The 13,873-nt window shown below is 36.5% G+C and overlaps 2 protein-coding genes and 1 pseudogene across 2 annotated transcripts; all 3 read left to right on the top strand.

Moving 5' to 3' along the window:
* The first annotated feature begins 125 nt into the window (after positions 1 to 125).
* LOC114529931 (deleted in malignant brain tumors 1 protein-like) lies at positions 126 to 1,871 on the top strand. The gene is made up of 3 exons (XM_028551497.1): positions 126 to 195; positions 549 to 881; positions 1,687 to 1,871. Exons 1-3 carry the CDS (start codon positions 126 to 128, stop codon positions 1,869 to 1,871), a joined length of 588 nt encoding a protein of 195 aa, XP_028407298.1.
* Positions 1,872 to 3,529: 1,658 nt separating this feature from the next.
* On the top strand, positions 3,530 to 4,130 carry LOC114529932 (annotated as a pseudogene).
* A 1,067-nt stretch (positions 4,131 to 5,197) lies between these two features.
* LOC114529933 (deleted in malignant brain tumors 1 protein-like) lies at positions 5,198 to 13,458 on the top strand. The gene is made up of 9 exons (XM_028551498.1): positions 5,198 to 5,282; positions 5,933 to 6,268; positions 7,364 to 7,708; positions 8,116 to 8,388; positions 8,839 to 9,174; positions 9,859 to 10,191; positions 11,263 to 11,595; positions 11,874 to 12,209; positions 13,097 to 13,458. Exons 1-9 carry the CDS (start codon positions 5,261 to 5,263, stop codon positions 13,456 to 13,458), a joined length of 2,676 nt encoding a protein of 891 aa, XP_028407299.1. The 5' UTR covers positions 5,198 to 5,260.
* Positions 13,459 to 13,873: the final 415 nt, after the last annotated feature.

The following is a 13,873-nucleotide window of genomic DNA, read 5'->3' on the forward strand; positions in this document are numbered from 1 at the left end:
GTGAAATGGCACACTAATAAACACTGCGTGGATATTCTATTAAGCCTCGCAACTTTGAACATGCGTTAACAAAGTATAATAACCGAGGCATATTTCAGTTATCGTTTCAGTTACCTGTTCACGAGATGACAAGCTTCGCCTTCATAACTGGCACAATTCTTTTTTTAATTCAATTTGTACCACATCAGTGTCAAGGTAAATCATTATGGAGATTGAGATACGATACTCTCACCTATGTATTGCAATGAGTATAGAGTTTTTCACTTTTATGTATATACCCATTCCAAGAAAGAAAAATTCCATGAGGGAACTTTACATTACACCGCCCAATTTTCAAAATAACAAATCGAGGTTTTGGGAAATTTTTCTGAACAAACGTTTGCACTGAAAACTTTTAAAACAACGACACGTCAAATGTGAAGAAAAATCGCCTACAGCACGATTTTCACATAATGCATTTGTTAAGAACCACCCTCCTTTTCGTTAAAACATCGCTAAAAAATGTTGGGCATTAGAATGCAAACGTTTGAGATGCAATGTCAATTTAGGTTTCCTGTCTGGGTCGCTAAGGTTACAAGGGCAAGGACTATCAAGTAGAAGTGCTGGCCGAGTGGAAGTATTGCACAAAGGACACTGGGGAACAATCTGTGATGATGGATGGGATATGAAAGATGCTAAAGTCGCATGTCGTCAACTTGGTTATCAAGATGTTGCAAGAACTCTTCAGAGGAATGAGGTTCCTTCTGGTTCTGGAAATATTTGGCTAGTTGCTCTCGATTGTACTGGAGAGGAAGAAAAGATTACAAGCTGTTATCATAATGGTTGGGGGATTAATTCCTGCTCTCATTCTCAAGATGCCGGAGTAGAATGTTCTACAACAGGTATGAAGGTATCAATAGATTTGGGGAAAATTTTGCTAAAAGTTGGCAATTTTCCTGGACAGGGAGCAAGGATATTTGCTAACGAGCATCGCGGAAAGTCTTCGCAGCATCGTTAATTTTATGATGTCGATTTATGACTAAAAAGGAGCTAAACAAAAAAGGTGCTAAAATAGCACCACTTTTTGGCGTCATAGTAACACAAATGCGAAGAAATAAGTGCTAAAATAGCACTACATTTGCGGTCAAATTAGGCGAATCTTTTAGTTCTTTTAACACGTAAAAATTTGAGGCGAAGTATCGAATCTCTAAGTTTGGAAATAAGTTGTCACTCTATATGACCGCAGGGCAAATTTGTGAATGGTAATCGTAGAATAGCTAGAAATTGAAAATACGAATTATTTATAATAAAAAAGGCGAGAACCAATGAAATATAAGACTAAGTCACACCCTTTCCTACACTAGGCTTAAGCAAGCAAAAACCTAACCGTTCTCAACCATAGACTTTTTGCTTCTTGCTGCTTACAATTCCTGCTAATATAAAGAGTGATAAGATAGTAAGATTTTTTTATATTCTGCCTAAATCTGCTTCTGTATCAACCTATATCATTTCTTTGTTATCCGCCATTTTAATGCGTAAAAGTGTTTATGTCATGCCAATATTTTAGTGATATATTAAAAGGTGTTAAATGTCAGGGGTGTTAAAGTAGCTCTTCTGAATAAACTCTCAAATTTATGGTGCTAAATTAACGCCTAGATCGGTGTTAGATTAGCACTTCTTATTTCATCATACATACATGCTTTTTAGATCTTTCAACTTCTCCACTTCAACTGCGGTTACAAGGACCATTAAGCGCAAAGGGTATTGGTCGCGTTGAGGTGTTATATCATGGATATTGGGGAACAATCTGTGATTATGGTTGGGATACGCAAGATGCTAAAGTTGTGTGTCATCAACTTGGTTATAATGTAGATCATGCGTTTCGACTGTAACTGTCGAAATGGCGGAAGTGCAACCGAACCGCAACCGCAGTGTGGGTTATTTCTGGACAGTACTGTACTTTAAAATCAAACGTTTGAAATCACTGTTTACTGGTATTAATGATATTTGAACGTTGTTTAAAAAATAGGCCTTTTTCATTGGCTAGGCTAAAATCATTTCTTCTGCCGGCAAGCAGGCTCTTAGCATAGGGAGAGAGAGGAGAGAAGAAAAGTCTGCCAGCGCACGTGAAAAAGAATTAGTCTGTGCGGATCTTGCGACGCCGTAAATCAAATATTAAATCTGTGAGCGTTTAAACACAAACCCGGCGCGATGCTCTGTGCGAAGTTACCAGTTCTGCTGGCAGATTTATGAAACTTGTGTTTGTTAACAATACATAGACGAATCCAAAGTTGCTCAAATGGTCGTTGCCATTTTGGTCTTTTGGTCTTAACCAATTAGCAAGTTTCTTATTGCCAGTCTTTTTCGGACGCGTAAAAGACTAGCAATAAGAAACTTGCTATTTGGTTAAGACCATGCAAAAGTTTGTATTTCAAGAAAAACGTGAACAATTTAACTCTCATTTTGCCAATTATGGTAACTTTAACCGACTATCAAAGGCTATTGCAGAATCGATTTAAATTTGAAAGTGTTAATTTAAATTTTCATAGAACAAATATCACTTGAAAGCTTCGACAGCAACAGACCTTTCCCCTTTTAGCTTTCAAGCGGGAAATGCGTGATGTTAGTTGATTATCAAGCGAATTTGAGTTGCGATATCGCTCTGCTTAGGACCGATTTTGTTTGTAAGAAAACCTTGCCGACTCTTTTTCCTTCTTTCTTAACCTAAATCGTTCCTGAACATGGCGAAATCACAGCTCAAATTGACCGTGACAATCAACTACCGTCACGCATTGCGCGTTTGAAAGCTAAAAAGGGAAATGTTTATTGCTGAATACACATTACAGAAACAACTTTGACGTTTAAAAGCTATTAAAGTCCATAAGCTTTTTGCTTAAAGAAACGGGAAAACGGATGATGCTTACTTCATTTTTATGAGGCCCTGTTTGCATACAGAATAAAAAAGTAAACACGTACCTTTTAAAACACTAATAAGCTTGCAGATTATCAATTATTTTTCTTACACCACTTTTTCTTGAACTGTATCCTTGTTCTTCTTAGTTATCAGTCATCCTTTACCTTGTTTCTTCTCGTTTTATTTTGCACAAAGTTTACGAACCAATTTTTAAATACAAAATTGTTGACGTTCTCATTGAAATACATACAAACTTTCTGTCTAGGCCAATCAGAACGTTGTTCATTACCAGTCGTATGTCGCGCATGCGCATTACTAGCGAGGTTCAGATTTGACTTCCACTACCACTACCGAGACTTTAAATGGGAAATAAACAAATCAGATGCGACCAGTCTACCTGATTAACCAATCACCTGCTGAATAGGTCAGCAAAAGGTAGCGGTAGTGGTAATGGAAATCAAATCTGAACCTTGCTATTGACAAAACGTCGACCGTCCACAGTCCAAGACATAGAATTTGTACTATGTACCTCCGGGTTCCGGGTGTAATTCCTAATCTCCGAGCAGAATTAGTACCCTCGCAGGAGCACTAAGCACTAACTAAATACCAGATTTGTATCCTCTTGAAGCGGTACTGATGAGATTGCAAGGACCAATAAGTGCAAATGGTACTGGTCGTGTTGAAGTTTTCTACAATGGACAATGGGGAACAATCTGTGATTATGAATGGGATATAAGAGATGCTCAGGTTGCATGTCGTCAACTTGGTTATAAAGATGCTGCCAGAGCACTTTATGCTGGGCAGGTTCCTTCAGGCTCAGGACAAATATGGCTGGGTTACGTCGATTGCAATGGGAAGGAACAAAATATAACAAGTTGTCATCACAGAGGTTGGGGAGTTCAATATTGCCGTCATAGTAAAGACGCCGGAGTTGAATGCGCTAATACAGGTATGTCTGAGATTTCTATTAAGGTGTGTCAATACCGTTTCTCGAAATTTTTAGATGCACTTTTTAAACAGCAAAATTGATGATCTAAATGTTTTGCTTGAATGTTAGAGTTAATTTAGGCTTTCCCGTAGAGCGTGTCGCCTTCATAAATATTATCTAACAGCTGTTCGATGGAACACAAAGATCGAACGTCGAATAAACAACACGAATAAAGGTCATTTAGACACTCTAAATCGTTCGAATGGCTCGTACAAATCACTACCGGACGATGAACACATTGTGAAATAACACAATAACAAAGCGAACGCGAAAAAGCAGAAGCTAACTTCGAAATCTAATCTTTCAATGCTCACAGCGATTGAAAAGGCATTTTTCCACTCTTTGCCTAGTCTTTGCCTAACATGACTAAAGGTCTGTTCACACGATCCAATTTTGATGGATCCAATTCATTAGTGAGTTGTACTCATTGAGGATGAGCGTCCACTCAGTGGGAGTGAGTGTGAGTGAGGTCTTAGAAACAGGCGTTAGTCTCTAAAAACTACGGAAATAAACACGAATAAACTTAAGAGATTGAAAGGGTGTTACTGAATTTCGAGTGGAATTATACACACTTCAAATTCAATTTTTGGCATTTCACTAAAAGAACCGGCATCGCATAAGCGTAGGTTCGATTCCTGCCGGAGGGCTAATAGTTAACTCATTTTTGCATCAACTGTTCTTAGCTTGAATTTGAAGTGTGTATAATTCCACTCGAGATTAAGACTTTTTCAACCTCTAGAATTTACCTACATCGAGTGCAGTGCCAAAAATCATAATTGATTTACGCTCACGAATAAACTTAGTTTACCATATATACAGTACTGCTCAGAAAAAAGCTAACATGAAACGCGTTCCGAACGCGTTCCTTAATGCGTTCCAATTGCGTTCCAATTGCGTTCCAAATGCGTTACAATAATAATGCGTTCCATTTTCTTCCTATTTTTTCCTGAACGCGTTCCAGTTCCCCTCGTAATAAAATCGGCAATCGTCGGATATTATTGCATTTTTCCGAGAGTTAATTATTGTCAAACTCAACACGTGTGACGTGCCTTTGTGTTTACACTGCGAAAGTATGGGGGAGCTTTCAGAGTATGCCAGAAAACGTATAATTTCTCTACGATCAAACGGAGCGACGCAGGAAAAAATAAAAGAATCACTTGATGAGGAAGGCATCAAAACTTCGAGGAGTGCAATAAGTTGACTGCTTGGGCGAGAAAATTTTTAAATTGCAATTACTAGACGGGACAACTCGTTTGCGATATAATCGTAATTTCAAAGTATAGAGAATATATATACAAAGCGGGATAACTCAACATCAACTGCCTCAGCCGGGACAACTCGCCCATATAATCCGGCCCCTTATTGATTAGATATTGACAATGTTGGTACGACAGACTACAGGTAAATGTTTATAGTTAATAATAATAGCCGAAATCATATTAGGTACAAATCTGCAAGCATGAATGCTGTAATAGACGAATTGCGAGTCTTACGCCTGTATTCAAAAAGCTCACTCACACTCACACTCATCGAGTGTGGCATATGAATTTTGTTAATTCTGGCAAATGAGAAAGTTTTTTTTCAATAGATGGAAAGATATAAGGTAAATCAGTGAAAATCAAGCCCCTTTTCGGCTGGAAATACCGCCATTGAAACGTGATGAGAAGATTAGGATCTCCCACTCAATGAGTTTGAGTGTGAGTGAGCTTTTAGAATACAGGCGTTATTCTTGCAGTAAATTTCAACCCACGCGTTCTAGTCTGTAATATGAGTTCAGCTATCAGTTGTCGGAATTTTCCGACGCGACAACAAAGTTTTCAACGAAAGTAAGGAATGCGTTCTCAACGGAACCCGTTCCCTATCGGAACGCTTTCGAACGCGTTCTGGACGCGTTCCAAACGCGAGTTGAACGCAAATGGAACGCGAACGCAATGTTAGGTTATTTCTGCGCAGTACTGTAGCATTGGCTATCATCTAGGAACAAAATAACGTGATTGCATGCAGACAAATAACACTAATGTTAGTTGATCGCGCATTGATATTGTTTTAAGATTTGTCAGCTACGCCTGTTGCTCTCCGGTTGCAAGGACCATTGAGTACAAATGGAATTGGTCGTGTTGAAGTATTCTATCATGGGCATTGGGGAACAATATGTGATTATGGATGGGATTTGACAGATGCAAGAGTTGTATGTCGTCAACTTGGTTATAAAGACGCTGTCAGAACACTACGAAGAAATACTTTTCCTTCAGGTTCAGGACTTATATGGTTATCTCACGTCGCTTGTAATGGGAAAGAACAAAACATCACGAATTGTACCCACAGTCCTTGGGGAGTTAAATATTGTAATCATTATCACGACGCTGGAGTGGAATGTTCCACAACTGGTATGAAAATATCAATGAAAATAATTAATGCGGGAAATAAGTATATTCAATTAACATCGTTGCATCTTAAGGTGGTCCACAACAAAAAATCATGATTTAATCTAAGGGATGCAAACTTATAATTATTCCTAAGCGATCCTGAATATTTTTTTTCAAAAAAATACACAAAAAATACACAAAGAACGCGAGAATTAAAGAAAAAGTTTTATTAATTAGGCTTTTACCCCAAGCAAACCAGAGGGGTCGATTGGCTTATTCTATTGTTTCATTGTTCTTTTGTATTATACTCTATAATTTATGAATATACGAAAAACTTCTTTCGTCGCTTTTCTTAGCAAACTAAAATTCTCATTCCCCTTACTTTCGTGCACGAATAATAAAGCCAACTTCATAAAATTTTCATGATTGACTCGATTGGCTCGTAGTTGAACAAAAAGTTTTTTATTCCGTTCAGTCTAAGTAAAATAGGGACTGTTTATTTCAGATAGATCGTAGAAGTTTTATATTTAAAGCCTTTAAAACGTTCAATACTGGACAAGTTTTATTTATCCTAGCTCACTCCCGAGGCAACTCCGTCCCTAGATAAGGCCAATTAGGAAATTATACAGGCCACCTAGTTATCGTGTTTACAAAATTTGTCTATTTCCACCATTGCGTGTGTCTGGTCTGAGTAACTGTAGTGATTGAAGATTCCTACAAGTCTTTTTTCTCTCAGAGCAACTTGGCTTACAATATGGCATGGACAGATTTTTAAATTTTTCAAAATTAAAGAAAAAAAATTGTAGTGAGCAACCTTAAAAACAAAAATTATGCTTCAGTATCTTTGGCTGTTGAAAGGGTGTAGCCATACAGCTTGACGGTTCTTCACCGCTATGAGAATTTGAAGCAGTTAAAATTTTTAACTTCAGAAATTAATCGTTTACTTATCGTTATCGAACACCATAATTTATAAAGTTAGCAACCTTGGGCTAAAACCCAAAACTGAAAATTATGTTTTTCAAACTTTCTCGCAACTTGTTTCACGTAAATCCGGCATCTTGCAATCCACTATGTTGATGTTAGCTTAACACATGCTGACGCAGAATTTTTTAAAAGATTTTGCAGACGAGGCTGTAAGAATAAGATTACAAGGGCCATCAAGTGCAAATGGTACTGGTCGTGTTGAATTATTCTATCATGGATATTGGGGGACAATCTGCAGCTCTGGATGGGACATGAAAGATGCTAGGGTTGTCTGTCGTCAACTTGGTTATGATATGGATCATACATATGTTACGACACTTCCTAGTAATCTTGTTCCATCTGGTTCTGGACCAGTATGGTTATCTCGCGTCTCTTGTACTGGGGAAGAACAAAATTTAACAAGCTGCTCTCATAGTGGTTGGGGAAACAATTATTGTTCTCACTACCAAGACGTCGGAGTGGAATGTTCTAAAAAAGGTATTTTCATAGAATACAATTCCCGCTTATTTTGTGTGAATTTGATCAGTGTAATTGAATTGTATCAATTACATGACAAAACATGCATAAATCCTGCATAAAATATTTCCACCTTATATAAACCCCCGGAAAAAAAGATCTAGACAACAAACATTCTCATTAAATTTCAATTTAAAGTTTCCCACCACGCTAAAATGTTTTTTTTTTCTTTACATGTTCGAAAATTGCCACTATATATAATGTACATGTGTCATTACGATCTATATGCAATTACAAATACTCAGGTTGACTTTCAAAGCGTTGTATTGTCAGACAAGGACATTTTTCCTCGGCATATTCTTGTGGAGAGCGACCCTACCGTTCTCTTGATTTTCTGCGTGAGATAAACTCTTATCATTAACTTGCAGCAGCTGTAATAGTAAGGTTGCAAGGACCATCAAGTTCAAATGGTACTGGTCGCGTTGAGGTATTCTATCACGGGCAATGGGGAACAATCTGTGATTATACATGGGATATGAGAGATGCCAGGGTTGTGTGTCGTCAACTCGGTTACACAGATGCTGCTAGGGCTCTCAAAGGTGACCAGGTACCTCCTGGTTCTGGAAAAACGTGGTTAAAGAATGTTTACTGCACTGGAGAAGAAAACAATATATTTATCTTATGTCTGACTGACTTCATTTGTACGCTCTTCTTCCTACGGTACATAAACATGAATACCATAAAAAAATTATGATTTTTTATATATGTATAGAGATTTATGCACATGTAGTGTATAATGATGAAAGATTCGTCTTCACTCAGTAAGTTAATTTTTGCAATGTAGAGGTACGATTTTTTTCACACTCGTGAAGAACGATTTTCTTCACTTCACCAAATTAGGCGATCTAGCCACGGCCCTGCATGCTAGATCGTGAGATCGCATACCATGAGACTTCTTCTCACAATTGTCGCACGATATTTCTGTGTCGAATCCAACGCCAGTGGCATGCAAAACATAAAGGTCGTAAAATTTTAATACCTGTTTGAAATTCTTTGATTTCATACCACTTGTGACAGGAAAATATCTGTCAATATTGTTCGTACATTGTCTATACTATTCTACCTATTTATTAATAACTTATATTTCTAAGATTTTTCAACCACACCTGTGCCGGTCAGGTTGCAAGGACCGCTGAGTGCAAATGGTGCAGGTCGTGTTGAAGTATTTTATCATGGATATTGGGGAGCAATCTGTGCGAAAGGATGGGATAAGAACGATGCTATAGTTGTATGTCGACAACTTGGGTATGCAGGTGTTGTTAGAACTCTTGAAAGGTCCCAGTTTCCTTCTGGTTCCGGACAGATATGGTTATCTTCTCTCGCTTGTACCGGGAAAGAGAAGAAGATTACAGATTGTTCTCATAATGGTTGGGGGAATCATTATTGCTCCCATGATATCGACGTTGGAGTAGAATGTTCCTCAACAGGTAAATAAATAGTAGTATTCCCATTGGGGTATAAATACTGATAAATGGACTATTTTAAAGACAACTCCATCTTCTCCACTGTTTCTTAATAATAAGTAAATGAATGCACAGATTTGAATCAGTTTTGGGTTATCATTAAACTGTATCATAATTGAATATGCTATCATTAATGTCATAAATAATTTACAATGTTGGTTTGACACTTTGTAATTCGACTAAGATAATATAATATATAATAGTGTTGGAAGGCGAAATAGCTACGTGGCTCAAGAAAAACTATATTATGTCCGGCCATTTATTTGATGTTAGTATGACAAATAATTATCATAACGGCATTGCCGTGGCGTTGTTGCTGCATAAACTTCACTTACGTTGTACACATCGACCAATCAGAACGTACGTTTACAAAAAATGAATGATAATTACGGGTTAGAGACTGTTGTGAGTGTTTTGTTCACCTAAAAACGCACGCGCCGACCATACAATGAACGAGAAATTTCAAAATTGCACGAGACAGTGGGCCGAAAACAAAACACGAACATAAAGTCTCTAACGCTTTTAACGGACTCGTTTTCCCACTGGTTGTTTCTCGTTCCCCCAAACTCTCACGCGTCCTTCTATAAAATGTTCTCTATTTCCGAATTTGTACGGCACGTTTTATTTAAAATATTGAGCATTTTTCAGATTTTACAGCTGCACATGTGCCAGTCAGGTTACAAGGACCATTAAATGGAACAGGAACGGGTCGTGTTGAAGTATTCTTTCATGGTTATTGGGGAACAATTTGTGATTATGGATGGGATATGAGAGACACCAGAGTTATTTGTCGTCAACTTGGTTATCCGGATACTGTTAGAACTCTCGAAAGAAACGAAGTTCCTTCTGGTTCTGGACAGATATGGTTTTCTTACGTCGCTTGTTCTGGAGAGGAGCAAAATATAACAAGTTGTTTTTATACATCGGATTATCTTTATTGCTCGCATTCTGCAGACGTCGGAGTAAAATGCTCAACAACAGGTAAATCCTTGGAATTCATTAAATCACTAAACTATCATGAAATTCAACTTTCTGATATAGCTAAACGCAATTATATATTGTCACGCACTGCAAACTTTAAAAAGAACAGATGTCAAAAAATTTTAACACTTTTACAACTATGTGCAGTACGTATATACCAAAAGGCGTGTAGAACTCGTTGTCTAGCTCTGTGTGAAGACAAACACAAGAAATCACATCAATATTTCTATCCTTATTAACTACTCTAATGAAAATATTGAAATACAATAAGGCTGGTTCTATACACTGAATGCCCTCAATTTGCGCGTTAGATTAGTGTTGTAAAACTCAAAAGCACATACTAAAAATAACTAGCGATAAGTCGTGATTCAGAATTACAGTATGCCTATTTACAAAACGAAACGAAACGAAACAAAAGGAAACGATTTTATGAGGAATTCTAACTTATTAATTATTGTCATAGTTTACCGTGCTTGTTGAAAGCCGTGCGATCAAAACAATGATGCTACTTTGAAAATAGAAAGCTTTAATTAATTATGCGGCTTGAGATTCTTAATATTAAGATAATTATGGTGATTATTGTCTGATATTTTCTTTCAGTTTGGGAAATTACCCATATAAGATCTATCATTCTTCTCTTATAAGGCAGTATATATAATGACCGACGTATTAGCTATATTTCTTGCTTCATGAGCATCACGATTTAAGTTATGCAATGATCAAAGTAAAGTTTTATTATATCGACCGTTCTTTAAAAAGAAAAAATCCTTAAATATTCGGGTAATATTCTTAAGTGTTTTGGGATAATGTATATCATATCATATCATATCATATCATATCATATCATATCATATCATATCATATCATATCATATCATATCATATCATATCATATCATATCATATCATATCATATCATATCATATCATATCATATCATATCATATCATATCATATCATATCTATCATATCATCATCATTCATATCATATCATATCATATCATATCATATCATATCATATCATATCATATCATATCATATTCAATTTAATCGTCCATGTTCACTATTTTACAGCTATAACTGCACCACTCAGGTTACAAGGACCATTAAGTGACGATGGTATTGGTCGTGTCGAGGTACTCTTCGATGGATTTTGGGGAACAATCTGTGACAATACATGGGATTTAAGAGATGCCAAGGTGGCGTGTCGTCAGCTTGGTTATCAAGATGTTGCTCGGGTCTTCCGGGGGGGATCGAATTACGTTCCCTCTGGTTCTGGACGGATATGGTTGCAAAATATCAAATGTACTGGGTCGGAGCATAATATAGCAAGTTGTTTTCATAGAGGTTGGGGTGTTACTTATTGCTCACATTCAACAGACGTAGGGGTTGAATGTAGTACAACAGGTAGAATAAATCAATATTGTGTTAAATTATTACATTTACAAATTATGACAATGTCGTCTGAATATATTTTAGTAACATTAAACCATGGGTTTGGCTACATTATAATATTATGCTTTATTTTTATAGCTATGCTTATATATCATTATGCAACCTCATTTACGTTGATATTCTTTCAAGGCTTCGCAGTTACAAAATAGTCGTTTCATTGATTGTAATCGATGAAGTTGTCGTGTTTTCATTGTGATTTTAAATTTTCTCTTATAAATATGTCCTCATAGATTTTTCAACAACATCTGTGTCGCTAAGGTTACGTGGACCATCAAGTGAAAAGGGGGCAGGTCGTGTTGAAGTGTTTTATCATGGATATTGGGGTACAATCTGTGATTATTCATGGGATTTGAGCGATGCTAGGGTTGTATGCCTTCAACTTGGCTATCTGGATGCTGTTAAAACTCTTGAAAGAAACGAAGTCCCCAAAGGTTCTGGGCAAGTGTGGTTAAAATATGTTTCTTGTACTGGGGCAGAGCGCAGTATAACAGACTGTTCTCATAGTTCTTGGGGAGTTAGTCCTTGCACCCATAATAGCGACGCTGGAGTTCAATGTTCTACAACAGGTTGGTACTTACACATTATGCAGTATACCTTGATTTTGTTGTCAGTTTAAGGTTAGAAAAATATTTTCCCTATGGTTGAAAAAGTTGCTATTTTAATAATATAAAAAATTCATTAAAGCTATTTCGTTGCGGCTGTTATTCTAACTTAATAATTCTTCTAACTTATGTGCTAAATATATTTACCAGTTATTCTGCGAATTCATGTCTTACAAGCGGGCTAAACAAATTTAACTTTTCTTGCTAATTTAAATAATAACTCAATACACTTTTCTACTGAAAAATAAAATCGTTTTAAGTTCCATTAGCGCCAATCGAACACGGTTATTTGAGAGGGAGGGGGGCATTTTTTTATATATGTTATGTCTGGCAGATTTCTATTGAAAATTAATTTGTTTACAAATGAAATTAGCGCAATATGAATATGGTTCTTATACCTTCCATTGACACCAATGCGGCGATGCTCGATCGCTTTCGAAATCGGCATTACTGAACATCTTAAAAAACACAAAGTTTGGCTGTAGATGTTATTAGTGTTGTTTTGTTTTTAAAACACCGAAAATTTCATTATTAAATGGGATAAATGCGTTTTCTTAACAAATGCTGTATCCTGGTTTTTGAACATTTCACGAACAAAAAAACAACAACAAAAAACCTATATAATTTTATAATATAAAAACTAGCAGAATATAGTAATATGGTCTGTGTATACTTTCGTTGCAAAGTTGGTTGCCATTTAGATACGCTTGTGGTGCAAAGAAAATGTTATTTGAAAATGAGACATTATTAGCGAGATTAAATAAAAATACACCGTTCATGCGGTATAATATGAATTTACAGTACTCTATCTTTATTGTCTAAGAACATGTTTGCGTACACTTCCTTTTCAGCTATAACCGCGCCAATCAGGTTACAAGGACCATCAAGTAAAGAAGGTACTGGTCGCGTTGAAATATTCTACAATGGACAATGGGGAACAATTTGTGATAACAAATGGGACTTAAGTGATGCTAGGGTTGTATGTCGTCAGCTTGGTTATTCTGATGCTGTCAAAACTCTTAAAAGGAACCAGTTGGTTCCTCCTGGCTCAGGAAAAATATGGCTAACCAATGTTGGTTGTACTGGGGAAGAACAAAATATTACAAGTTGTTTTCATAAGGGTTGGGGAAAAGCTCGATCTTGCTCTCATTCTAGCGACGCTGGAGTAGAATGTTCTATGACAGGTAATAATAAAATGGGATATATAGTATAGCAAATAAATCCATCGGACACTGTTAATGATCTAAAAACAATAATCGCGAAATTTCCGACTCTATTGAATGCGTCAACATTGTAATTATGTTATTATAAATGCTCATCCTTTGTGTTTTTCATCCTTTAATTGACAAAGAAATAATCTCATTCGACTAATTTCATTCCACTCGAAAGGTATCATAGGCATTAGAGATATCAGGTGTGCCTTTCTACGAATCTTAATGCACTCAATGATGTGATATTATAAATTATAACTCATTTAATGAATAACCTTTTAAAACTCCTAATGCTCTCAAAAAAATGGAAAATGTTTTCAAGAAATTTATTTGGCTACGTGTACGCTAAAGTCGAATTTTACAGTATAGTCGTAAAAGTTTTACTCTGGATTTATGATCAAAAGACGAACATATATA

This window comes from Dendronephthya gigantea, unplaced genomic scaffold (genome assembly GCF_004324835.1).
Source record: "Dendronephthya gigantea isolate DGI-Jeju-01 unplaced genomic scaffold, DenGig_1.0 000058F, whole genome shotgun sequence".
Taxonomy (NCBI): domain Eukaryota; kingdom Metazoa; phylum Cnidaria; class Anthozoa; order Malacalcyonacea; family Nephtheidae; genus Dendronephthya; species Dendronephthya gigantea.